Genomic DNA, 25,173 nt, shown 5'->3' with positions numbered 1-25,173 from the left:
GCCGCGCCTCCCGCCGAGCTCCGCCCCGCCCTCCCAGCACCGCCCCGGCCCCCTCTCGCCGCGGCCCGGCCCCGCTCCCCGCGGATTGGCCGCCCGGCGGTACCGCCGCGGGCCGGGCAGCGGAGCGGGGCAGCGCCGGCTGTGCGGGTGCCCCCGAGGCCGCGGCGTCCGGCGGGGCGATGGCGGCGCTGGGCTCGGCGGTGCTGCGGAGGGGCGGCGGCGCGGCCCCCCGGCTCCTCGCCGTGGCCGTGTCGTGCCAGAGCTGCCGCCACAAAGCCACGGGGGACGGCGGGCACGGGCAGCCCCGCGAGCAGCAGCCGGCGGTCCCCGGCAGAGCCGGCGGCCAGCCCGCCCCGGCCGAGGGCGCCGACACCAAGACCTACCTGTGGGCCAGGTACCACGAGATGAAAAAGCTGGTCTACGGTAAGGGGGCTGCCACGTCCCGCCGGGACCGGCCTTTTCCCGTCTTCCCCCCCCCGCCCCTCTCTTTGCATCTCCGTGCCTCTCCCGGGACGTGCCCGTTGCTGTGCAGCTGCCGGGTCAGGAGCGTTCACGCCGGCGATGCCATCGATCCATCCATCCACACCTCCACCGCCCGCGGCTCGCCGGGATGGTTTTCTTTAGCTGAAAACTGGTCTTGATCTTCCTCTCGCCATCCCGAGCTTCCCTCTGTGCACATCCCCCGCCTGTGAGGACGTGTGGAGTATATGGGGTTGTTCACAACTGGCCTCCTTAACGCGGGTATTGCCGTGGCACATGGTCTGAATGAAGGGCTTGTTACCTTTTTCTCCAGTTTGCCCTTGGTTGGCATACAGGATCGCGGTTGGACTTGGATAGATGGGCAGGGATGCTCACTGAAGGGGTGAGTCCAGCTCGCCACTGGCACAAGGCTGAGTGTGGACAGGACTGAAGCTGCAGCTCCTGGGATGTCCCCTGGTCCTTAGCTCAGTTTGTGTTCCAGATGGGACAGACCTTTTACTCATGAGTGCATACGTGTTTCTGCTCCTCTGACCAAGAAGTTACCTGGCTCTGTCGGGTACTTTGAGATCTTGCCAAACGAGGAGAAAACTCAGACCACTTGCCAAATCTGCCTGTGTGTAAAACAGGATTGTGGTCTCTTTGGCAGCAGCAGGAGACCTCCTCTGTATTAAACTCCTCTAAAAATAACTTTCTTGGCATAAGGGCAGGGAACCTTTTCCTGTTGATTTCTTGATTTTTGGAATGCTGAAGGTAAGCACTGTAAAGGACTAGGAAGTGTGAGTTCGTGCCGGCTGTTCGATAGCCCTCCCTTAGCTTTTGTTTATCTAAGAGCTCGGATAAGGACGGCAGTCAGCCGGAGGCATCTGGAAGAGCTTTCTCCCTGCTCTGAGACTGACAAGGGCTGTCATTCCTTCCTCCCCCACCTTCCAGTACACGAAATTTGACATAAAATCTCAAGTCCTTAATGATGCACAAATGCAAAGGAATTGGCCACTGATCCATTGGATGCTCAGCCTGCTGCATTCCAGCTGTTGCAGGATGAGAGCTCCTTTCCCTGTGCTTTGAAGGCAGTATAAGGTGCTGATGGAGGACTATAGCTTTGTTAATACAAACCTGCTCCAAGATCGAGCTGGGATTTTAGCCCCACTGCTTGAAAGAAATTCCAACTCATAGTACTTGTAGTGCTGCTTGGACCTTAATATCCTCAAAGACATTTTTTTTCTTTTCCATAATGGCATTGAAACATAAATGTAGTTGTGGTCAATAGGCTGTGCAATGGTTTTTTGGCAAAATGCTTGGCTTACTATGTGACAGATCATGAAGTTTGTGTTCCCATAACTCTGTTGGGACTCAAGAGATACAGTTATTACTTGAGATGGAGAACTAAGCAGCAGGAGTAAATGCAAAGTGGAGTGAAGTAGCTCAAGTGCTACAGAGTAGACTCTTTACAAACCTTCACAGCCGTTAGACATGTTGAATAAGAAGGCCCTCGATGCTTTAAAGAATAGCTCCCCAAACCGAAATTTCAAGATTGTGCTGTTAGTCCAGTCTTGTCAGGAAGAGACAGAGTTGGTCCAAGTTGGTTTTAATTGTTGCTTTGATGACTAAACAGTTCTGCAAAGTGTGGCATCAGCCTGTTCCTTTGTGCTTGGTTTCTACCTCTGATGTAAAACTGACTGTCTGTGCTTGGGATATGGATCTGAAAACATCATCTCTTCTCAGGACTCACCAGCATTGAATCTGGGCAGACTCTGGTGGTGCCACCTTCTCCTTCCCTCTCTGAAACTCCCTTTTGTGAAGTCCTGTGTTGTCAGTTATTGCTGTTGGTTTGGAGAGAGGTCTCTGCCAGGAGAGTTTATTATGTGTTTTCAGACCAGCCCTTGCTCAGGACTAGATTTATAGAGCATTGTTGTATTTTTGCACAGAGGGGATTGCAACGATAAACGCTGACAGAGTTGGACAGGGCAGGATGTGCAGGATGAGCTTCTGTGCAGTAAAGCTCAGTGGTGGTGCAGGTTTGGTGGCCACAGCACAGGCACCAAAAGTTCTCAACTTTGTCTAAACATGTCTCTGCTCTATCAGGCTTGAGGGGGTGATGGAAATGATAGAACAACATTGCTACACAAAAGGTGTCACTGAGGTAAAATCTCCCCTTAGAACTGGCTCAGGATAAACCAATTCTCTTCATCAGCCCCCCTATCTTTGCAACACTGACTCTTAGGACCAGATTTCGTTACCTGCAAAAATTTGAGGCTACTACTTCCATTTAATGTACTTTTTTTTCTTTTCTCTGGTAAAAGGAAAAGTACAATCTGATTTATCACAGGGGTTGGTCTTGAGCAAGACTCGCTCTTTGCTGTTCTGATAAGTGTTCAGGAAGGCCAATAAGCTCTCTCATTAAGCTTTGAAGTTTTGCAGTCTAGGAAACATCCAATCCTGAAACTCAATGGGACTGCCAAGCCAGTGAGGATTTAGCTGTAAGCAAGTGTGTTTGGTTTTTTTAGGTCTTTCAAACCTGTAAACATGGCTACAATAACTCAGCTTTCCTAAAGAACCTTTACAATAACTGCAGACTTATTGCATGACAAGCTTGAGCACAGTTGAATGTGAGAACAGCCAGAACTGGAAAAGTGACCAGTTGCTAACTTCCTAATTCTGCTTTCTTAAGTGTAACCGTTTTTTCTTGCAAAGAACTATTATAACATTTGTCTAGTGCCTTTGTGCATTTTTAAGATGATATTTTGTAATGACATGGTATTTTTTAATATTGCCTTTAGTTTGTGTAGATTTCATTGGCAAGAAATCCCAAAATATTTAGTCATAATGGCATAAATTCAAGACTGTGCTCTAAAGTAATTTTCAGCACTCTTTTAAGATGCTTCCTCTGTCACTTAGGGTTCTTTAAGTAATATTTTCCTCTTCCTATCCTATTGGTAAAAGTAGCTACTTCGTCTGGTTGGAGTGCTTTGCAGGAAATGGCACAAAACAACACTTCAAAGGGATAAAGAGGTTCTTGGAAAGGAAGAAAACTGGCAGTTTGTCTTTAGAAAGCAAGTCAGTGTGAGCAAGGGAAACTTTTTAATTCATTAAGAGTATGGAGGATGGTGGCCATCTGCTTTCAGTATCCTTTTCCTTGCTTGTCTTACAAAGAAATTATTGCAGACTTCTGCCGTGTCGGACCTGTGTGAGTACAAAGGGTGTGAGAGATGGGTGTGTGTTATTCTTCACTAACATGCTCGGTCTGAAGCTGAGAGAAAAGGAGCATTTCCTGCAGGATGCTCTTGGTACCCTGGGAACTCAGAAAAGCAGGAGACGTGCTTTGCATCTCCTGTCCAGAGTGTTTGTCACATCAGAAGGGGCCATATGGTGTCTGTAGTCGTTGCTCACAGTTAATTACCTGCTTTTGTTTCCATCTCTGCTCTCCTGTTGGGGATCGAGTGTTATTGCTTTCTAACAACGTGGGTTATTGCCTGGGAAGAGGCACTTGTGCTCTGGTGAAGATAGTCAATTTAAGCAGCTGTTCATGTTCTCACAGCGGTAAAATGAAGGGGATGTTGCATGTTTACCTTGTAAAAGGTGTAAAAGATGCACGAGATCAAACAGGCTTTCTTGTGGTCTGCCTTTGTTGCAGAGTTTCATCCTGTGTCCTGGACATGCAGACACTTCCCTTCAAACCGTCAGAGCTGCAAACCAGAGCAAATTGTGCAAGTGAGCAGATTCCTGGGGCTGCATCTGTTGCAGGAGCTGCTTTTCCCCCGCTGCCCTCAGATGTGCTCACGCCCGTTCTCCCTTCAGTCACACTTCCTGGGCGAAGTGCTGAGTAGAGAGTGACTAACTGTGATATTGTCTGCCTTTCCAGCTAGGACCCAGATGGAAAGAGTAGTTGGGATTATTATTCTTTTTTAATATCCAAAACTGTTTTCCATTTTTGTCTTGTGTTGTTGTTGTTTTTTTTTTTTCTTGCTGTAATTTTTCATATCTGTCCAGCAATCTGTTATGGTGTCTTGGCAGAGGAAAAGCAAAAGTTCTTGAAAAATGGCATCTTCGTGAGCTTCTGGAGGGTGTCTGTTTGTTTTGATTTGACAATTGCCAGGAAATCTGAGACAAAGATCCCTGGCAGATTACGTGCAGAATGTCAGCAGAGCAGCAGCGCCCAAGTCTGCAGCCCAGGACTTGGTTAAGCACTTGGGATCAGTAACCACCCAGGTGGTTATCCTGAAAAATAAAAAGCAACAAAGAAGCAAAACACCACAAAAAAGCAAACCCAAACCCACACTTAAACCAAGCTTCTTGAAACCTGCCTTAGTAAACCCCAGGCAAGTTTGGGGGTTTGTATTGAAGCTAATTTTGCCTGTGCTCCCAGCTCCTGTCTCTGCCCTGTGGTAGCTGGAACCTGCATGGAGGCTGGATGAGCTTAAAGAGGAGATGGACACCTGCTCCAAATAGGGGATGCTCCAAATGGACATTCACACTGAGCCAAATGTGCAGCATAAATCCCTAGACTGAAACCCAGAGTTTTCCTTCTTTCTAGGAGATCAGTGACCTTGAAATTACTGTAATTTAATATGCAGGGTGATGGTGTGGTCAGAGCAAGCTGCCAGTTGGTTTGGTGACAGTGATGTGTGACAGGAAACACAGCAGGGAGATGTGTGGTGCTCCAGGGACTGTGTGTAGGGAACATGTTGTGTGTGAGGCAATGGGGATAAAGCCTTTTGGCTATTTCTTTTCAGCCCTTATGAGGTAAGAGAGAACATGCTGTGTAAGTCAGTGACAAAATGTCTGAGTGGGGTAAAATGACCGGAGCAAGAGGCTGTCAGAGCACAGAGAGGCTCTGTATGTTTGAGGCTGGCAAGGAGGAGTGTTACTTAATCCAGTGGGTCTAAATGTGCTTCATAAATCATGCTGGGGCACAGTTACTGCTTATCTTCTGATCACAGATAGGACTTGCTTGGTGAAGCTCACACTACCCTCTCCTTGACACAAACTCCTACCACTCCCTTGGCTTTTCCTAATGGGGTTTTTGCAAAAGTTGTGGCTGACGTGTGATTGAATCCAGAAGGTTCTTATGTCTTCTATGAAAGAAGAGGTGGGTTTCAGGCAATGGTATTTTGTGCTGCTCTCACACTACCAAACTGTGTTGTCCTGAATCTGTTAGCAAAAGGAGAATGTTGGAAGAGCTTGACCTCTGTGCAGGGATGCTGTAGCTGCGAGTGCATTTGTTGCACAAAGTTTTTTCATTAGAAGAGGAAAACCCTGCACATTTGCCCTGAGATGTGATTGGGGTTGTATCATCGTTCACCTTGTGAGGAAAAAAAAACCACCCTGCAAATCCCAGCATATGCTTAGAAAAAGGTCTTCCCACAAGTTATCTGGAGGTGAGGACAGGAAGTGGAGCTCTATTTGTTTATGGTGCAAAGAGCATTTATGATGAAAGGATGAAAGTTGTGATCATCTGAATCCTATTTACATTTCCCATCGTTTAAAATCCCAGTGGAAAATACTCAGACTGTATCCACTCTCTTCAGCCTCTTCCAGGAACTTTGCCACCATCGGAGCCACTCAAAGAGAGCTTTTGTTCCCAAAGTGTAGCCAGTAAGTCAGTCCTGCCTTAATACACTGCTTTATTTTCTAGTGATTCCTTTCCAGTTGATCTGGTGAATTGCATTTGAAGGCCAAATGAAGTGAGTTAGGAGAGAAGGATGGCTGTGTTTTGTAACATACCCATTTGTTTTCTCCTGAAAAATAAATATTATGATATATTTGAATCCTGCTACTTTAGTCACCTCTCTGAATTAGTGCTCACAAGTGTACTTTGGACTTTTACCTCAATTCCATTATAATTCCAGACAAAGTCTTTATTGGAAATGGCTGGTATCTCTTTCTAATAATGTATTTTTTGTCCTACATTCAGATGACACTTGGTTTTATAGCAAGGAAGCACTAAAGAACCGGCACAGGGATTCTTGCTAAAAGCCAAAAGTTAAGGTAGGAAAGGAAAAAAAAATCCTACTCACTGATGCTGTGTAGGACCTGGAAAATGTCTGGACTTTTCCTATCATTCAAAGAGCAAATTACCCTTCTTTGAAGAAGGAGGAAATGTCTCCTTCCCCTCTGTCCCTCAGTGTGCTTGTGACTAGGCAACTGCCACAGGGAACTATTTTTATTGCTGACTCTCATCTTGCAATGGACAGCTCTTGTGGAATGGGAAGCCTGGGAAGGGTTTGTTCCTGCCTCTCCCACTGTAGTGGAGCTAAAACTCTCCTCTCTGGACTAGCTCTGGAAAGGGATATACAGGTAGTTGAGCTGCATGGTCACTTAACCCCATTTTCCCAGTGGTCTGGGGAGCAGGCATCTTGAACAGTAACCCTGTTTTGACAAACCACAGGCAAGGGCTGAGCTGTTTCCACAGCTGTTTATCAGAGGAAAGCAGGTAACTTGTTGCTATCAGTATTAGTGCTCCAAGAGCCCGGGAGGTTTTTTTACGTGTTGTTGGTGTTTGTACAAAACCTCGTTTTATCCTCTTAATCAATAAAAAAAATTAAAAAGCCCTAATGGCACTTGCAGCATTTCTCTGCAAAGTCTGGCTGCTTCTGAAACAAAAAATGCCAAAAGACAGACATCAGAGTTTCTCATTTGGAGTAATCTAGATTTCCCAGAGAGGAGAGTTGGGCTGCTTGTTTGCTGAGTTCTGAGTGAGGGGTGTGTGTTTTCTTGGTGATCTATCACAGCACCTCTCACATTGTGAGCCCACTGAAACTGCAGCTGCACTCAGCCAGAAATCTGACACTTCAAAACCTCGGCTCTGCTTTGCTTCATGGAGGCCAGAGACCAGGGGACATTGTTTTGCAGCTTCCTGACACAAAAGGTCAGTCTTACTGTGCAAGTAGATAGAGAGCATCATCTCCAGATGCAGCCAGAGGTTTGCCAGAGGTTTCACAGTGTGTTTTTTCACGGGGAGGATTATTTGACTTAGCAGCAGCAGCCTTTGGCAGAGCTCTGTGCTCCTTTGCTGCTGCTGTGTCTTATTTCCAGCTGCTGTCAGGTCAAGGACGAAAAGTCCAAATTTCAGTGATCCTCTCAGTTTCTCCAACCTCTCCCCTTTCCCTTCTCTTAGATCTCCTTCCACCAGGAGTCTGCAATCTCCTCAACCCCGCTGCTATCTACGCTAACAATGAGATCAGCCTGGGAGATGTGGAGATCTATGGCTTCGACTACGATTACACCTTAGCACAGTATTCTAATTTACTACACTCCATGATTTTCAACACTGCCAGAGACATCCTAATAGAACAATTCAAGGTAATGAAAGAATTTCCACTCGATTAAAATTGCTGCTGTCTTTGCTGTGCCCCAGACGTGCTTGAGCGCGCATTGTGCACGTGTCAGTTACTTGTTTTATTGAGATAAATTTCATGTTTCATAATGTCTGATTGCAGAAAACTTTCTCTGTCCATGGAATTCATTTCCTTTGCGACAATTTACCGTGCTGTACATTCCTGAGGTTTTATAAATATGGAGTGGGAGCCTTAGTCTAGAAAAGGTCTGGTCAGCTTTACTCGACTATGGAAATAATGCCTATGGAATTGCTGGTGGATAAACACGAACCATGGGCCGACATCGGAGCTGTGCAGGACTTGACATGTGCAAGTTGATGTGGATGACACTGCAGCATGTCCCAGAGCAGACACCCTGTTTGCAATAGGTGACTGCTCTGTGTGGTTTTTTCTCATCATGTTTTTCTGTTTAGAGGGCTCTGCGGTGCCAATCTGTGCCAAATATATGCATTGAGTGGAGCTTAGCAGAAGTGTCCTCACTGCCTCAGTGAATCTGATTTTTTCACTAGTGTCCCCTACATGAGAGAAATTAGTTTTGGGGATCCTGATCCTTTATGTCTCTCTTTATTCCTCCCTTTTCTCTGTTGAAGGGGCAAAATGAAGCACACCTGTTCCTTGGTCAGTTTATGCCTGGGGTGAGATGACTAATAGGACTAAGCCAGCTGAACAGGTGAAATGATTTTGTTGATTATCCAGTCCTTATGCTCTAAAGATATTGCTGTTTGTCTTCCCAGTATCCAGAAGGGCTTGCAAAGTATGACTACATTCCAGGGTTTGCCATTCGTGGACTTCACTATGATGTACAAAAGGTAAGCTGTACAAAGTTCACTCTCCTGGGCTTTGTCTTCCATTGTTATGTTTTTAGTGGAAATACTTTCTGTCATTGCTTGCAGTAACATCTATCACCAGATTACCAGTGAGTCCGAGTGGCTGTGCTTTTCCTTGCATGGGCTCTTCCCAAGGGAAAGATGTCTTTTTTGCTTGCCTGGCCTCTGGCAGAATGGGACATTTTAGCAAAGGCCTCTGCTAAACAGCCTTGCCAATTTAAAAGTCATTTAATTGCACAGGCTAATTAATTGAAAACTGAGCTTGTTTGTGTGATGGTTTCTGTCTTTCAGGAAATTTAAACAAAACTCAATCTTGCATCTACAAGTACTTGCCAGGAGCAGAGGCATAATGCCTTACTCTAATAATAGAAATGACTCGTCAGAAGAATGCTTTAGGAAGCCTTCCCCACCCCCCACCCGAATAATAGAACTGCCTGGAATAAGATCCAGGCTACTTGAGATGCATGCTTCTTAGGAGCACAGGCAAGCAAAGTGCAGGCAGTAGCTTTAACCCTTTTCAGTGCTTTGGACTGATTCCCTGAAAGCCTCATGCCCAGTGATGCCATGCTGGCTGCTGCAGCCAGGCCCTCAGGTGGGAGCCCAGCAAAGTTGCTTCACTGTAGTAGCTTTTTCTTGTGCCTCTGGCTTTACAAAGTAAGAGGTAGATGTGTAAGAAACAGAAGGTTCTTTCTCTGTTTAAATCTCTGGCCAGTATATCAGAGAAACACAGGCGAGTGGCCTGGCAAAGCACAGGGCCCTTTGAGGGAGTAGAAGGTGAGGACCCTTTTCTCAGGATCAGAGTTTGCAAAACACCCAAAAACCTGGGTAGTGCCAGTCTAAGTAAAACTTCAGCATACGTGCCTGCACTCCACAAATTACTGGGAGGTCTGCCCACAGTGTAATAAGCTGCACTGATATGGTTTCCTGATGAAAGAAGTTTGATGTGTGTTCTTATGCAAGATGCAGAGTGATGTGGGTTTAGTGTGAGGCTGCTTTCCATGCCCAAGGACCCGTGTTACAGCTTCAGAATGATGGAGGGAGGAGAAGGGATGATTCATGAATAGGGGAGTCTGATACCAAAAATGCAAAGAAAGCTCTAATGTTACCAGCCTGGTGTGCTCCTGAACATCTTTGCTTTAGTGTCTCCTGGGGAGGGGGTGAAGTGAGGGGAGAGCTCTTGTGTGAAGAAAATGTTTGGGCACAGCTGTGCTCTAAACCAAAACTTGCCCACTTAGTTCTGCTTAAGATAAATGTCAGGAGTAATGGATCTCTAGTGCACACAAAGCTCCTTTGGAATGTGTGCGCTCCTGAAAGGGAGATAAGAAGAGGCCGTCTTGAGTCACAGAAACATTTTTCCCCCTGCATCTGTGTCCACAAACTGGAGTGTAACAGACTTTGGCTCATAGAAAGATGGTCTTTTGCCAGGGAGGCCAGTAAAAAGTCACCATAAGAGTAACTGTGTGTAAAAGTAGCTGGAGAGTAAGTGCTGCCCAAAGTACACAGATGTGGGATGTTCATATTGAATTTTATTTTCTAAATGTCATTTGTGTGAAACTTTAATAAGGTTTTAGTGTAAACTCTTAACAGTAACCCAATTCTAACAGTAAATATCTATCCCTTATCACAGAGTCTTCTCATGAAGATTGATGCTTTCCATTATGTGCAGCTGGGGACGGCATATAGGTCTGTCAGTTCTGAAAATCATTTTCTAAATGCCCATGTATGCAAAGGTAGATTTCTTGCATCTGAATGTATGTTCATGGCATATGTTAGTTTTTTTTCTTTTTTTTTTTTTTTTCTGAGCAGGGCACAGTCTTGTCCTGCTTATCCTGTTTGTGCTTGCTTCAAATGCTTACCTGGCATATAATTGCAGGGAGTTATTTTTTCTCAAGCATTTCAAGCCAAGTGTGGGTGGGAAGATCTGGAGCTTTTTGTAATGGTTAATGACACATCTGGTCACGTAGTCTGCGAGGTGTCTGAGCTGCAGCTGCAGTGGGACTGGGTGAGCACCTGGGAGCAGACAGTGCCACTAGGAAAGGACTCCTCAGCACGTGGTTCACACACGGGCCTGTCTTCTCCAGGCAGGAGTGTATCCCAGCAGTGCTCTGCTGGGCCTTGGACAGTGGTCTGGATGTGCAAATTACATCTTAAAGCAATGCAGACTTGTCAATAAAGTAATAGTGCATCAGAATTGGGCTCACTTTAAGGCCTGCTTGTCCTATTTTTCATTCTCCTTTGTTCTCCAAGGATAGCTGGGTGTGCTTTGGAATAAGTGGCTGAAAGAGTGCAGAGGAAACTTTTCTCCAAAGAGTTGTGAGACTGGAGACTGGGAAAACACTTTGTCCCAAAGAGGAGAGGGTTAGTGTGTAAAAAGTTGTAATTTATAGATATCAGCAGCAAAGCTCCTGTAAATCCTATGTTGTATTTCCTGAGCATGGAAGGCAGTGTGGGTTTTTTTCTTGATCTCTGCCCTTCTGCTGTTAAGCTTCAGTTACAGTAAACACTTTAAGAATATTAAGAAGGGAGTTTCATAATCAGAGAGAATTGGCTTCTTTGAGAACCAGCCTGGGGGGTGGGGGAGCAGGGGGTTTGTACTGCCCCATATTTTACTTCAGTGTCATAAAGAGATTTTTAGTGAAAATACATTTAAGCTTTTTTTTTTTTCCCATGTCTCCTTTTGTAGCTATCCTTCTTGGAGTGTTCTTTTCCTAAACCGTCCTTTGCTTTTGAGCACAACTGAGACAACATTTAATTTCTCAGAGGCTGTACCTTAACTGAGTAGGAAAGGAGAAAGGGAAAGTTACCGACTGCTTGAGCAAACAGCCATCAAAAATTGTGCAAGAGGCAAAACCTGCAGCAGTCAGATAACCTGATGTTTTGCTTAGGAAAGCTGAGTAAGATGGAAACCTTTTTTCAGAAAGCCCTTTTCCCGCACCTTTTCACTGAACGGTGATAAACCTCATAGAAGGAGGTTACCCGGAGCTGCCACAGTCAGGTGGTGGGGCAGTCCCATCAGCAGATTGACAGCAGACAGAGAGAAGTCTCTGGCTGGATTCTCTGCTGGAATGTGGATAAAGCCCCTTCATTAACTTGAAGGAGCAAACAAGATACCTGAAGCATGTCTTGGGGAAGATTTTATGTGAATCTTAAGAGCCGTCAGGCTCTCTCTCTTTTGTGCAAGGGGAATTTGTGAATTTTAGAAAAAAGCCCATTTTTCCCATATTCTCATTCTGTGCAGTTTCTAGACTGGACATTACTGACAAACTGTTGTTTTGTTTGTGTCTAGAGGGCTCAAACCCGTGCCTGATGAAGAGGTAATCGAACTCTATGGTGGGACGCAGCACATCCCCCTGTACCAGATGAGTGACTTCTATGGCAAGGTATTGTAAGCCCTTGGCTGCTGTGATGCAGCAGCAGCAGCAGCTCTTTAACAGCTTGGAAAACAGAGTGAATTGTAGACACATGTAAACGACTCCAGCCTCCCTTGGAAAAGCTTGGTCCCCTGTGAGCTGCAGTGTGTGTTTTTGTTCTAGTGGGAATATGCCCCAGAGGTTATTTAGCAGTTTAGCATCTGAGAGACATCTGCAAAACTTTCCTAAACACCAGGGCTATTGGCCTAGAGCTGAATGGCTTTGAAGACCGATAGGGAGATGTTCTCTGCTTCTTTCTTGGCCAAATCTGGCTCCCAAGCTACCAGGGCAGCCTGCAGTGCTGGTGTCAGCAGGGAGCTGTGCAGGAGGGGGTCTGTGTGTAGCAGCAGGGTGCTGTAATACCTTCCTCTTTTTGGCTTTGGGTAGGATTTTTTTCTTTCATGAAAGGGATCCCCCTCCACACCCCTTCAGCCTCCTCAGTGGACATTATACATAGCGTATCCATGAGTGTTGAGGATAGTAAGGTACTGATGTTCTGTCTGCAGGAACTGTAGGAATCCTCTGGTTGCTGAACTAGAGGAAGTTGGGAGAGATTTTTCTTCCTGGTGTCTGATGTGGTGCAGTGGGCAAGCGGGGCCTTCACATCCCTTTCCCTCAGAACTGCTTTGTCTCTTGCCCTTTGTTGCCCTAAGGGAAGCTGGAAGGAGAAGGGCACACTTCCTCTGGTAATACCCCGGTGAGCCTGCTGTGTGAAGTCTGCAGCAAGGCCACTTCTTGATTTCTCTCTCTTGGGAACAATTAATCTGAGTGGTTGTTTTCTGGATGTGTGTTGTGGGTGTTGTGGAAAAACAATATGTAGCATTCTAAAAATTTAGACCAGTTTTCATCCTGACTTGTGTCACTGTGTCTGCCTGAGGAAGTCAAGACCACTAAAGGGAACAGGGGGAGGCTGGACTTGTAGGTGAACCACACAAGGCACAAGAATGAAATTGAAGTTTACAAGGTAAATCTTTGCTGTTAACACTGAATATTTAACTGTACCCAGGACAGGCCATTGCTCTGCTGCGCTCTGCTAAATCCCATACCTAGTTATTTCAGTAGGAACTGCCTGTGTTTGTCCCTCTTGCTTCTTTCCCAGCATCCTTGAACAGGAAAAAGGGTGAAGGCTGTTTTCAGGAAATTTTATTTTTGCTAGTGGGAGAAATGTTCCCTTAACAACCAGGCATCAAAATGGACAGAAGTGTTGAAAGGATTCAGTGAGTATCCCTGAGCAGCACCACCCTGTGTGGTGTGGCCCTTTGTGTTCTCTTCTGCTCTAGGTCAAGTTGTCCTATGAGTGGAAACTGTATAACCCTCAGCACATCGGCATAGCTTTTGATTGCAGCATTTTTGGGTAACACACCTCAGGCAAAATGCTGGTTTTTGTTCCTTTGCCCTTTTTACATTGTCTTTCTTGACCCCAGTTTGTGTTGCCCCAGTATTGCCTCAGTCCACCCTTGCCTGACCAGACGAGATGGGAGGTGTTCTGTTGTTACATCCTGGCAGGACAGAGCCACACATGTGTCATTAAGGCAGCACGTGCCCTGTCAGCCTCTACCATCTGTGCCTTCTGTGATCTCTTGGATGCTGCTTTCATGTCTCTCTCTCACATAGTTGTAATAAATGCTTTCTGATGTGGGCCAGTGTTATCCTAGAGAGTTGAACTGCCCAGCTGTCAGTCCTGGATTGCTCAAAGCTCACATGCACAGACATGATGTAACTAGATTGCCAGGGCACCGCTGGGGACCAGTTCATTGGGAGGTCTGTGCACTTCCCAAATTGTTTTCCATATACAAGACCTTGGTAACTGTCCCCCTGTCTGATCTGGAACTTTTATCAATGAAAGATGAAAAAATTGATGCCAGGTTCATGTTGCCAGTGAGACTCACCATTGTCCTCTGCACGGGTGGTACATCAGAATAAACAAGTTTATTTTATTGGCAGGCCTCCAAAGTTGGCTTCGACCTGCTGATAGATTTGTAATTGATAGGCAATAACAATAGCAAATGTATGAGAGAGCCTAATGCAAGGGGAGTTATTCTTTGCTCAAGAATTTGATTGTCCATTTCTACTTGGCTGCTGTGTGGGCTGAAGTCCTTTTTTCTCTTTGTGCCCGCTCTGGGTTTTCTGTAGTGACTCAAGGGCAGACAGGCGTTGACAAATGGCTTGTTGGAGTGATTCTTACATTGCCCTGTGAAACCTCACTGGGATATGGTTTCAGCAGCTTAAGTGCCATGTGTCCAGTATCAAACCCTGGTTTAGGTGAGCAATGGGGCATCTTCAGCAAGGCCCATGGCTGCTTCTGTAGCAGTGTTGTCTTTTGGCACCTGTATTAATATCAGGAGGCCAGGTGGGAAGCAGAGGGCATGGGGTTGAAATCAGTGTCTAGGACTGACTGCCCGCTTCCTCCATCTTAACCCCATGGTGTTAATGATGCTGGGTTTGTTTAATGATTTATGTGAAAGAGAAGCCTCTCTCTTGTCAAGTGCTAATGCACTAGCTTAGTGTTTTAGTGTAGAAGAGAGGACTGCTTGCTGAGTGGCTGGGACTTTCCACTCTAGTGTTTTTGTTAGCCTGGAATGTCTTCCAGATGGTACTGGGTGGTATTAGTCTGCTTGTTGGCTTTGATATTTTTTTTAAGTATTTTTGCATCTAATGTGTCCCTTTAATTTTTTGCTTTCCAGGGCCCATCACTTAAGCAGTTTATGGACATTTTTTCTCTTCCTGAGATGACACTGCTCTCTTCAGTCATTGATTACTTCATAACTCATGGCATTGAGTTTGACCAGGTGCATCTCTACAAGGACATATCTGTAAGTAAAATGTCAACTGTCCCACAGCTCATACCACACCAGAGCTGTGAGCTCTGCAGCACCCAGACCCAAGGGGCTGGTACTGAGCAGCCTGATATGACAGCACTGTTGTCCCTTTAGATCCAAGCATTACCGGGGAATATTCAAAGCTGTGTTTTCAGGACGTGTTTGGTTTCTATCTGTACTACAGAGTTGGTGTTGCTGTACACTATCTTGTGCAGGAATGCCTAGGCTGGTTAGGTTGAAGGTCCTTCCATGGGAAATAGGTCACAAAGCTTGTGTAAAAGTTTTTGGGTTCTGCAGACTTTTAAACTGTGTTTTCCTCTTAGTATCTCATTTTCAGAGAAGCTTGGTCTGATCAGGTACCAAACAGCTTACTTTGTTACAGTGATTGTTGTGAAACAACTCTCCTTGCCTGCTCTGAGAATCCACCTCTTCCATTTGCAGCTGCAGAGTAGTCTGATCCTTTGGAGATGTTTTCCAGTGGGTGACTGTTGCTTTCATGAGTCATTTACTCCAAGGTGCTAAGTGGCACTTGAAAGGGCTGTGTGGGATTATCGGCATTGTTAGTCGAGACTGTCTGACTTCTTAGCTATTGCTGCAGGCAAGATGTAAGTGCTTGAGGTTGCTGCTCTGGGTGACTTATGCTGACAGACAACACATCTTCCAAGCCCTATTGCATTCCTTTTTCCATGGAGGAGGGTTTTTGGTTTGTGCCTTATGGGAAGCTTAGGCTCATCCACTGGCTGTTCAGTCCTGCTAGGGAAATGGAGCTCCACGTCTGTGCTGCTGCTTTTGTGATAAGGATCCACCTGTCAGCGGGGCTGCAGCCCAGGATTGCAGTTGTGTTCTGACCTTCTGTTGGCGCCTGATAGCAGCGTGCCAGCCCATTTCCCACAAGACTTTAACATGGTTCTGGGGTGTTGGTTGTTGTTTTTGCTCTTGGGGTGGGGAAAGTGGGAAGAGGGGATACAGCTGAATCCTGAGGCTTTTTGTGAAGAGTGTCTTCTGAACCTTCTTTTGAGGTCAAAATGGACATGTTTCTAATTGAAATCTAGAGAAGGGGGGGGGAGGCGATTGCCACAGCCTAATACATGCTCAGTACAGGGCAAATGGTGTCCTCGAGCCCTCAGACTTCTTTGTGGACATGAGCACAGAGACCCCTCTGTGCCTACAGAGAGGTGTCCCAGAGAACCTGCACAGCCCTGACTTTTAGTACAGCACTGGCTCACAGTGGGTTAAGACACGTCTAAACCTGACACCCTTCTGTACCTCTCAGTGGTACTGCTGGTGCAGGGCTGTGTGTTTGGAGAAGTGCTGCAGACACTGTGCTGAGTCAAAAGGGCAGACCCTGAGGCAGTGGAAAGGCTGACATGTAATCCAGGTAGTCCTGTCACACCAGTTTGGTTGCTTCATATTTTAAAGTAAGAACATACAGTTTACCTTGCTTCCCTTTGGAGGAGTTTTTTGGAGCCCTGTTTGACACCTCCCAAGGCTACCAAGATTTTACCTGCAAGAACCTTATAGATCTTCCTTTTCTTTTTTCCCCTTCTTTTGCTTTTTAAGTGGTGAGGGTTTAGGGAAAGAGCAGACTTGAATTTCTTTCTCCTCTGCAAAGGTAGTTTTGACAAAAATCCAAAGCATCGCTTGCTTTTAGTGCCAGTGCTGCTTAAGAGAAACTTGTTTCCTTGTTAGAGCTCTTGCTCTTTGTTCAGATTCTTTCCAATAAGGCAATGAGATGTGACCTCTGCCTTTTTACCATTCAAATCCACATGGTGGAAATTGACTCCTAAAACTTCACTTTGAAGTGGTAATGCCTCCTCCTCCACCATCCCCATCTAAGCTGTAAACTCAGGTTCTCTCGAAGCTTTGCAGGAAATGATTTTTGGGGTCATGAGCAGGTTTCAGCAGCACTACCAGGTGACTGTGTGGTGGTGTGGAGAGATGTCAGTGGCCCGTGTGGGACTCCAATCTGTAAGGGCAACTCCCAAAGGGGCACACAGAGTGTAACAGGGATTTAAAGGTTCTGGGGAAAGGCAGCATTTGTTTACCTCTATAAATTTTCAGGGATGAAAATAGTACTGTTAAAACAAGCACTTGAATGTGCAAACACTGCAAACTGTGTTGCTGCTCTGGAAATGGTTTTGTGTGTCTTGGGTATCTCGTTGGATGGAGACTTGGGCGGAATCTCAGTTGGGTGTGTCTAAAAATGTGTTGCATCTTGGCCTCTGGCCTGGAAAATAGAGGATATTTGGATGCCCTTGACAACATCTGTTTTAACTTGCCTCCCTCCCAGCTGTGTTTTGTGCCACCCTCCTAATGGAAGCTTCTGCTCTGCCTGTGCCCACTGGCCACCCGGGGCCAGGAGCTGTGGCCCTCCTTGGCTTGTGGGGAGCATTTTGGAATCAAAAGCTCTCCTCTGCTGCTGTTTGCCTCAGCCACACTCCTTTGGGTCACATTTGGCAGAGCTTCTATAGGTATAGGGAGAAAGCAAAGCCTGCTGTGTCTGGACCAGTACAGTTTTGGGACAGTGAATAACCATTCACTGGAGTTGCACAGTCTGTATTGCCTTGGTACCTGTGTGTTTACCTGTGCTGGTTTCCAGGAGCTGGAAGGAACTTGAGCTTTCATAGATAAGTTTTGAGGTTTTTTCCCCCCTTGTACTGCATTAGCTGAGCCAGCCACTGTGTTCTTCTTTTGGCACGTTGGTGAGCCTAGCTGGGCAAACTTTGCTGCTTAGCGCTGATGCAGCTTTTGTTCATTCAGCAGGGAGGGGATGGATCATTACTCTTGGTCCTCAGAGGTGACAGTGAGTTTGCATGCTGGGAAACAGGAATGCCATATGTAAAACTGAAACTTTTTTCCCCTGCCCTTTTCTTTAGGATGCAATTAGAGATGTTCATGTGAAAGGAGTGATGTACAAATGGATTGAAAAAGATCTGGGTGAGTTAAATGGAACTCTGGTGCCAAATCCATCTCATACTATGGGTGTTTTGGGTAAGATGGCTGTGTTGGCCCTACACAGTCACAGGAGTCAGGGGAACACAGAACTTACTGAAATACTGATTGTGCTGTGCCTGGAGGCAGCTGAGGGTAGAGTGGCATTCGGAAACAAGTGGCATTTATGGGCAGGTGGAGGATCTGTTTTATTGAAGGAAACAGCTACTTCATTGCTCATGTTTCTGTTTTCCTTCAGCTGGTAAACAAGGGATGATGGTCCTTGGCATGATGTGAACATGCAAAGGCACCATCTGGGAAAGGCTTCCTGGTCATTCAGGGGAAAGGAAGCTTCTGCAAGCAACATGGCCTGGAGTGGCCGTGCCTGTCCCTTGTGACAGTTTGGTATCAACCCTCTTTTTTACCAGGCTTTTCAGTTCCTCAGTCTTCCTCTTTAGATGGGATGGATGGGGATGAGGAAGGCCATTTTGTCACCATAGTGGTTCACTACCTGCCTGCCTGAGGTGGATCCAACTCAGACCTTTTGCATCCTTAGTGGCCCGGGGGCTGGGTTGGGTTTGGTTTTATACAAATGTGATCATGACTTGTGCCAAAATATTCTGATTGCTACTGTTTCATTCTGATATAGAACAGTACATTCTGCATGGGGACGAAATCTATGCTGTGCTCAACCGCCTGGTGAACCACAAGAAGAAACTCTTCCTCATCACAAACAGTCCCTTTAGCTTTGTGTGAGTACCTTTACTGCACACCAAGGCTCAGCAAGAGCTGTGCAGGGCAGTCCCTCCTTGGGGCACCTGGAAGTTGTATGGTGGAGGGTTTTGTGGCAATAGCCAGCAGAGCTCTCTGGGGACGGGTTGTGGTGAATGTTGCACCCCACAGTGCTCTCCACAGCACTGACTCTCACTTGTTGAAGAAAATACAGGGCTGTGGCTGACCACAGCAGTACACTTTGTGTTACCTCTAGCAGTTCTTGCTGCGTCATAGGCTTCCCTGGACTTCCCATGGTGCAGAAGAAAGGGTGGCACAGCTTGAAACAAAGTTGCATCAATACTCCAATGCGATGAGACAGCCTTGGGGGGTTCACAAGTCTATGCTTTCTTCTCTGTTACTGAAATGAGAATAAATTTAGGACAGACTGTTGTAAAGATGTGGTGTTGGGTGAAAAAAGAGTACTGGATCTGTTAATTTTTCTGTTCCTTTGCCCTTAGGGACAAGGGAATGAAACACATGGTTGGCAAGAACTGGCGGGACCTATTCGACATGGTCATTGTGCAGGCTGACAAGCCCAACTTCTTCACTGACCGCAGGAAGTATGTGTCCAGGGGCTGTGCTGCTGCCTGTGGGACCCCCTCCCTGGATAAACAGCTCCTTCTGCCTTCCAAAAAAGCAGTGGTTTGCTAAACATCATGTAGGCTCAGTGGGCATCCAGCCTTCTGATGCCCTCTCAGATTCTCTCTGGGAAGATGAAAATTGGCTACTCTGGGAATAAGTGGATGTGTAGAGCCAAGCAGAAACTGTGCTTCTAAAACTGGCTGTTTAATCCTCATGAGTTTTTTCATGGTCTGGGTTTAACTTAGATTTTTAGAGGTAACAATGTACTTAAATCATCAGAAAGAAGAGAGGAGTGGAATGGTATGCATGAGAGCTGACCATTTCTTGGCTCTAGGTCTAGAGAGTGTGACAAAATCTTTCCTTTTCCTGTTCCCCACACAATTATCTGTGTGGTTTGTTTTTTGAGGATTTGGGGGGGGGTTGTTTAGTTACTGGATACATGCTGTTTGGTAATTGGCAGCTCTGGAAGCCTTTGTACGTGGCAGCTGGGTTTTGTGGTCAGTTAGGAGCTGCCAAGGGACATAGGCTGCTGTCCTCTCTTTGGATTATTTGCTTTGGGAACTTGTGTCTGCTTTGTTAGTTCAACTTACGACTGACCAGAAATTACTGCCCTTGAGGGATCAGTCTATTCTTTCCTTTGTATGTATTTTCCTCTCCTATTTCCCAGGCCACTGTCACAAACAGGAGTAAACCTATGGAATGGTTTTATAAGCTGTTTTATAACCTGGTAAAGGTTTTCTTCATGGGCTGCAGGTGGAGTGTCTTTCAAACACAGCCTGGAGTGATGATGATCCAGCCCTCTTGGAGATAAAACCTGTGGCTGTCTGGTGCCTAAGATCCACGCATGTAGTGGGCCATGGAAAGACATGGCAAGGCCTCAGGAATAGCAGGAGCCAGCTCGGGTTGAGATCAGCATGAGAACTGCTTTCCATCCACTCTGCAGACTTGCTGTATCCTATTAGGACATTCCACGGTCTTGGTTGGGCTGGGGCATAGCCAGGTTGGAACAGGACACAAAGTCATTCAGGGCAAAGCCTTCTTGGCCTTAGCATTTCAGAGGGAGTCATTATTGTTACTATTTTCCTCCCCTCTGTATGTGAAAAGTAGAGTTGTCAGGGATTTTGGCATGAAATGGTTACAGCCAGTGGAAGCATTTTGAAAAGACATTTCCCTTTCACACTTTCTATTCCCCTGAGAAAAAAGTCTAGAAGGCCCAGAAGGTCACTTAGAGCTCATGTAGAGCTTTTATTTCGAGTTGTTACATAGGTAAACAAGTTTCCTGATTCAAATGTTCTGGTTGCTGGGTAACAATCACCTAAAATCAAAAGGAGTTGACATCTCCCCCTTTTTTTCCCCAGACCTTTTCGAAAACTGGATGATAAAGGCTCACTGCAGTGGGACAAAATAAACCAGCTGGAGAAGGGAAAGATCTACAAAGAGGTAAAGTGAATGGGGTGTGAACCAAGAGTCTGAAATGGTTGGGACTTACAACATGCCTACAGTTTTGGAAATCACTGGGAAAGCCTGGAAATCACTGGAAAACAGGAAAATCTGCTTGGTCAGGGTGAGGGAAAATTATGGGTTCTTCTGTAGGGCACTTGTGCATGTTTGGTGTTTGAAAGTGAAACCCAAAAGTCCGTGAGGAGGGTGTTTGTAAGAAGCCACGCTCTGGGCTCTGTGCTGGCTGGGGGCAGTGGCCTGGTAGGACACTGTCCCTCAGGATGCTTTCAGCATGGGCTTGGCATTAGGGATGGAGGGACAGGGACAAGGGGGGAAAGGCAGAGCAGGGCCAGGTAACTTAAGGTGTAGGGTGCTTGTCTTTGTGCCCAAGGGAACCTGTGCTGAGTTATCTCTGCCAGGCTGGGTTTTTCCCAGCTGCTGCCCTGTTTGTGTGAGATGCGGTGGTAGGGAAACATCCTCTGCATGTGTAGCAGGGGTCAGTGAATGTCCCCTGCCCCCCATGCACAGTGAAACCTTTACCCTGGGAGCTCTGGTCTGACATTGTCCAGCGTGGCCAATAGTGCCGTTTTCCCTCAGCTCTTCCAATGTCCTGCTCCTGAAACTGTTGTCCTGGAGGTGCTCCCAAGAGTGTGGTAGTTCAGGCTAAGAAGGCACAGCTCTCTAAAATCTGATGGGTATGCAGCTATCTTCCACACCTCACTCCAAATTGTTCTCCATAAGGTTGGAAAAGGTGCACTTGGATAATAGAATAGAGAAGCAAAGGTGATCAAATAGGGCACAAAGCCTGGCTCCGGACATGCCCCTTCCTGAAGGACCAGCATGTCCGGAGGATGAGCTGTTACTCTGGTGAACTTGCTGCCCGGGTTGTTGTCCTTGCAGCTGGTCTGTCCCCTGAGACAAGTTGCCTCTGGCTTTAGGACAGTTTGTTCTTGGTTATGTGAGCTCTCCAATCCCACGGGAAAAAACTGTTAGTGAGATCGCTGTCAAGTAGCTGGGACCTGACCTGTGGTAGAAAAGTGGGTCATGTCCTTGAGTAGTGCTGTTGGGAAGCCTCTGACCTGTCCAGTGGGTCTGCCAAAGTGCTGGGATAGTGTTCCAGCCTCTGCCAGGAGCTGGGAGCTGGGAATATGCAAGTATAGCTCATTCCCAGTGGGTTAGCAGCTCCCTCAGGAGAAAAGGCACACCTCAGCTTTTTATTTCTAGAATTTATTGCTGAATTAAATCCTGCTCTTGACCACGTACGTCTTGTGGCCACAGGTTGCTCACCCAAGTGAATGGTGCAGTGAGGAAGGGAAAAGATGAGGAAGGAGGGATGGAGTAGGATTTTGTTCTCCTCTCCAGTTCTCCCCCAATCATGATGTTCATCTGACTGCATTGAGGTTGTTGGGATGTGACAGAGCGTGTATCCTGGTTGTAGCCCACCTTGTCTCCAGGATTTTTCATTTCCTGGAGTGCCACAATATCCTTCTTTCTGTCAAGTGTTAGTGGCCATGGACCTTGCTGTTCTGGTGGTGTTGCCATAGGCCCCTGAGCTGTTCCTGTCCCCTGGAGCATGGCTGTATGGCATTTATATGTTCCACAAATGGGATATCAGGGGTTGGAGGTTTGCCCTGGGGACTGGGAAGTTCGAGTGATGCCCTTAGTCCCTCCATTCCAATAGATGTGGTGTTTTCTATGTGATACTTATGTACTCCCATCCCTCCCCTGGTCTGCTGCCTCAGGAGGGAGGAGGACAGGACCTGAAGGTCATGGAACAGGTCTGTGTCTCCGTGGAGCTCCAAGCACAAGTTTCCTGGCTGTCAGGTCCACTGCTGTTTGAGGTGACCGGAGCACAGCAAAAGGACTGTCCTCCCCCCAAAGCTGTGGTCCGTTTCCCTGCTGGGCCAGTGGAGTCCTGAGGAACCCTTATGCAAACAGAAGCAACAGTGTCTAAGAAATGAGGTCTGCTCAGCTCCAGTGATGCTGCAGCAGCAGAAGGCCCAGCACCCTGGTTCTGGGCACCCTTAGCCATACATTCAGCAAGCTGCCAATGGCCAAACGCTCCTGGCTGCTGTTGGAGCTGCCTTGTGTTTGGGGGTTTTCTGCCCAGTCAGGTGCTGGCTCTCTCCTGGCACTGGCTGGAGGGATTGCTGCCAAGGGGCTGCAGGTTTGCACTGACTGCTTGGCATTGATGGAGCCTTTTCCTTTCCTAGTGGGTTTTGCTTCTGTTGTGACTCATGTGGAAAATTTGTGTGGAAATGGAAGGGTAGTCCCTGAAGTGTCCTCTGTGTGTGGATGGATGTTTGGAAAGCCTTGAAAGCTGCTCAGTGCTGTGCTTGAGCTGGTGCTTTGCGGTTTGGTTTGTTTTACTTAGCTGTAAATCTGTGCAAGCTGCCTGGCTTTTTGGCTTGGTTAAACAATTTCTGAACATATGGGTGTTGTTAATCTTTGGGGTTGGATGGTGCTTAGTGATGTAGAACAGCCTTGCATGATGGTGCTCACCCTCTCTCTGGTGCACCCTGTGAAGTGAAATCATTATCACTAGAGCTTAACAACTTCTAAACTCAGAACACATTGGGGTTCTTTCTGCCCATCCTCAGACTTTCTAATTTAGGTGTCTCATGACCTCTAAACTGTCTCCTCTTGTTGCCTTTTTAGTCCATGTTGTCCTTTTGACTTGCTGTGCCCTCAAATTGCCTATTTGCAAAAACTCTTCCAAAGAGTTATTCTGTAGTCTGAGAAAAGCTGAGGAATGTACAGGGGGGTTGTCACATAAGTGCAGTGAGGTGGGGAAGGACAGAAACCCTTGGGTGGAGATAGTGGGGGAGCGGGCAGGTTGATACTTCTGAGTGCTCACAGCTGCATGTGGTGAGGTGGCCTGTAACCACGTTTCTCTCTGCACTCCTGTCCCTTGCAGGGTAACCTCTTTGATTTCCTGAGGCTGACGGGCTGGCGTGGGTCCAAAGTGCTCTACTTTGGTGACCATCTGTACAGTGACCTTGCGGTGAGTGAAATGTCTCTGCTCTCCAGTGAGGCGGGAGCAAGCCCATGTGGCTGCTGTGGCTGCAGCTGGGTTGGAGATAAGGCAGGGCCTGGTCTGAGTGCTCGTCTGTGCTGGGTGCTCTGCAGGCTGTCAGGGCACACTCAGGACACGTCAGCTTCCCCATGCTCTGTCAGGCACAGGCAAGCACCACATTTCAAGGTGATTCACACAGCTGATCCTGCTGGCCAGAAAATGGTTGTTACTGGCACAGGCCATGGATGGCTGTCCCCTGAGAATCCAAAATGGGAACGAGACCACTCTTCTAGGAACCAGGGTTGTGTTTGGCCTTCAGTCTTTATGTTGAATTCATGGTTGTTTTTTCTCCGTGACCTCCAGGACCTCATGCTGCGTCATGGCTGGAGGACTGGAGCCATCGTTCCTGAACTGGAGACGGAGATCCGGATCATAAACACAGAGCAGTACATGCACTCCCTGACCTGGCAGCAGGCTCTGACGGGGCTGCTGGAGAGAATGCAGGTAAACAGCTCCTGGCTGAGCAGGACAGGTAATGTGCTGCCTTCTGAGTCTGCATTTTGGGCTTAGCATGGGAATGAGGGGATGTACCATCTTGCTTGGTTCTCAAAAATATCCTCCTCCTGGTGCAGTGGGCTCTGAGTTTGTGAGTTACAGTGGAAACTGGAAGGAGCTGAGGTGTGGCCTGCAGGAATGATGTATGTGGTTCTGCTGCTGTCTTTGCAGATGTATCAGGATGCAGAGTCGAAGCAAGTATTGCTGGAGTGGATGAAGGAACGACAGGAGATCAGGTGAGCGTTGTCCCCCCTCACTGATAAAGTCTCTCAGGGCCTCTCAGGCCTCTACTGGGTCTGTTCTGTAACCTGCTGACCTGTGACCACAGTTTTATCTACAGAGCACCATCTCTTTCCTCTCAGGTCGCTGACGAAGAACCTGTTCAACCCGCAGTTTGGGAGCATCTTCCGCACCTTCCACAACCCCACGTACTTCTCTCGCCGGCTGGTGCGGTTCTCCGACATCTACATGGCCTCCATCAGCTGCCTGCTCAACTATGACGTGAACTTCACCTTCTACCCCCGGCGCACCCCCCTGCAGCACGAGGCCCCGCTCTGGATGGATCAGCTCTGCACGGGCTGCATGAAAACCCCCTTCCTGGAGGAGATGGTGCACATTCGGTGAGGGGCAGGTACTGCAGGCAGCAGCACGGCCGGGCCTGTCGTGGGGCCGCTCGGCAGCAGCACCTCTGTCCACCACTAAAGGGCGTTTGACACTTGCGTACATGTGTAGATGGTGTGTTTATTTTTTCCCTTCACTGGCTCCATCCCTTTCCCTGAGGTGCGTTGTAGGCTGCACAGAGCCTGGGTGCTTGTTCTCTGGCAGGGAGTCCTCCCTAGGAGCAGGTCAGCTGAAGAACTAATGAAGGTGGTGGGACAGCCACTCCCTGCTCTGTGCCCAGAGAAGTGGCTCAGACATGGAGCCCCACGTCTCCAGTGCTTGGTGAGTGCAACCCATGGGAGGGGTGACAAGGTGAGTCAGGGCTGAAGCTGCCCAGATGTCCTG

At 47.3% G+C, this 25,173-nt stretch overlaps 1 protein-coding gene across 1 annotated transcript; it reads left to right on the top strand.

The window, feature by feature from the left end:
* Positions 1-99: 99 nt before the first annotated feature.
* NT5DC2 (5'-nucleotidase domain containing 2) lies at positions 100-24,891 on the top strand. Its single transcript, XM_027727197.2, has 14 exons — positions 100-423; positions 7,595-7,779; positions 8,549-8,623; positions 10,269-10,324; positions 11,928-12,021; positions 14,736-14,864; positions 17,747-17,807; positions 18,451-18,553; positions 19,034-19,135; positions 20,516-20,597; positions 23,515-23,601; positions 23,977-24,117; positions 24,340-24,404; positions 24,531-24,891. Exons 1-14 carry the CDS (start codon positions 180-182, stop codon positions 24,790-24,792), a joined length of 1,686 nt encoding a protein of 561 aa, XP_027582998.2. The 5' UTR covers positions 100-179; the 3' UTR covers positions 24,793-24,891.
* The last annotated feature ends 282 nt before the right edge of the window (positions 24,892-25,173 follow it).

The sequence above is a fragment of the Pipra filicauda genome, unplaced genomic scaffold (genome assembly GCF_003945595.2).
Source record: "Pipra filicauda isolate LSUMZ 115617 unplaced genomic scaffold, ASM394559v2 scaffold103_size3290846_pilon, whole genome shotgun sequence".
Lineage (NCBI taxonomy): Eukaryota > Metazoa > Chordata > Aves > Passeriformes > Pipridae > Pipra > Pipra filicauda.
The sequence above is the reverse complement of the archived record's forward strand: the minus strand, read 5'-3'. Positions and strand labels throughout refer to the sequence as shown.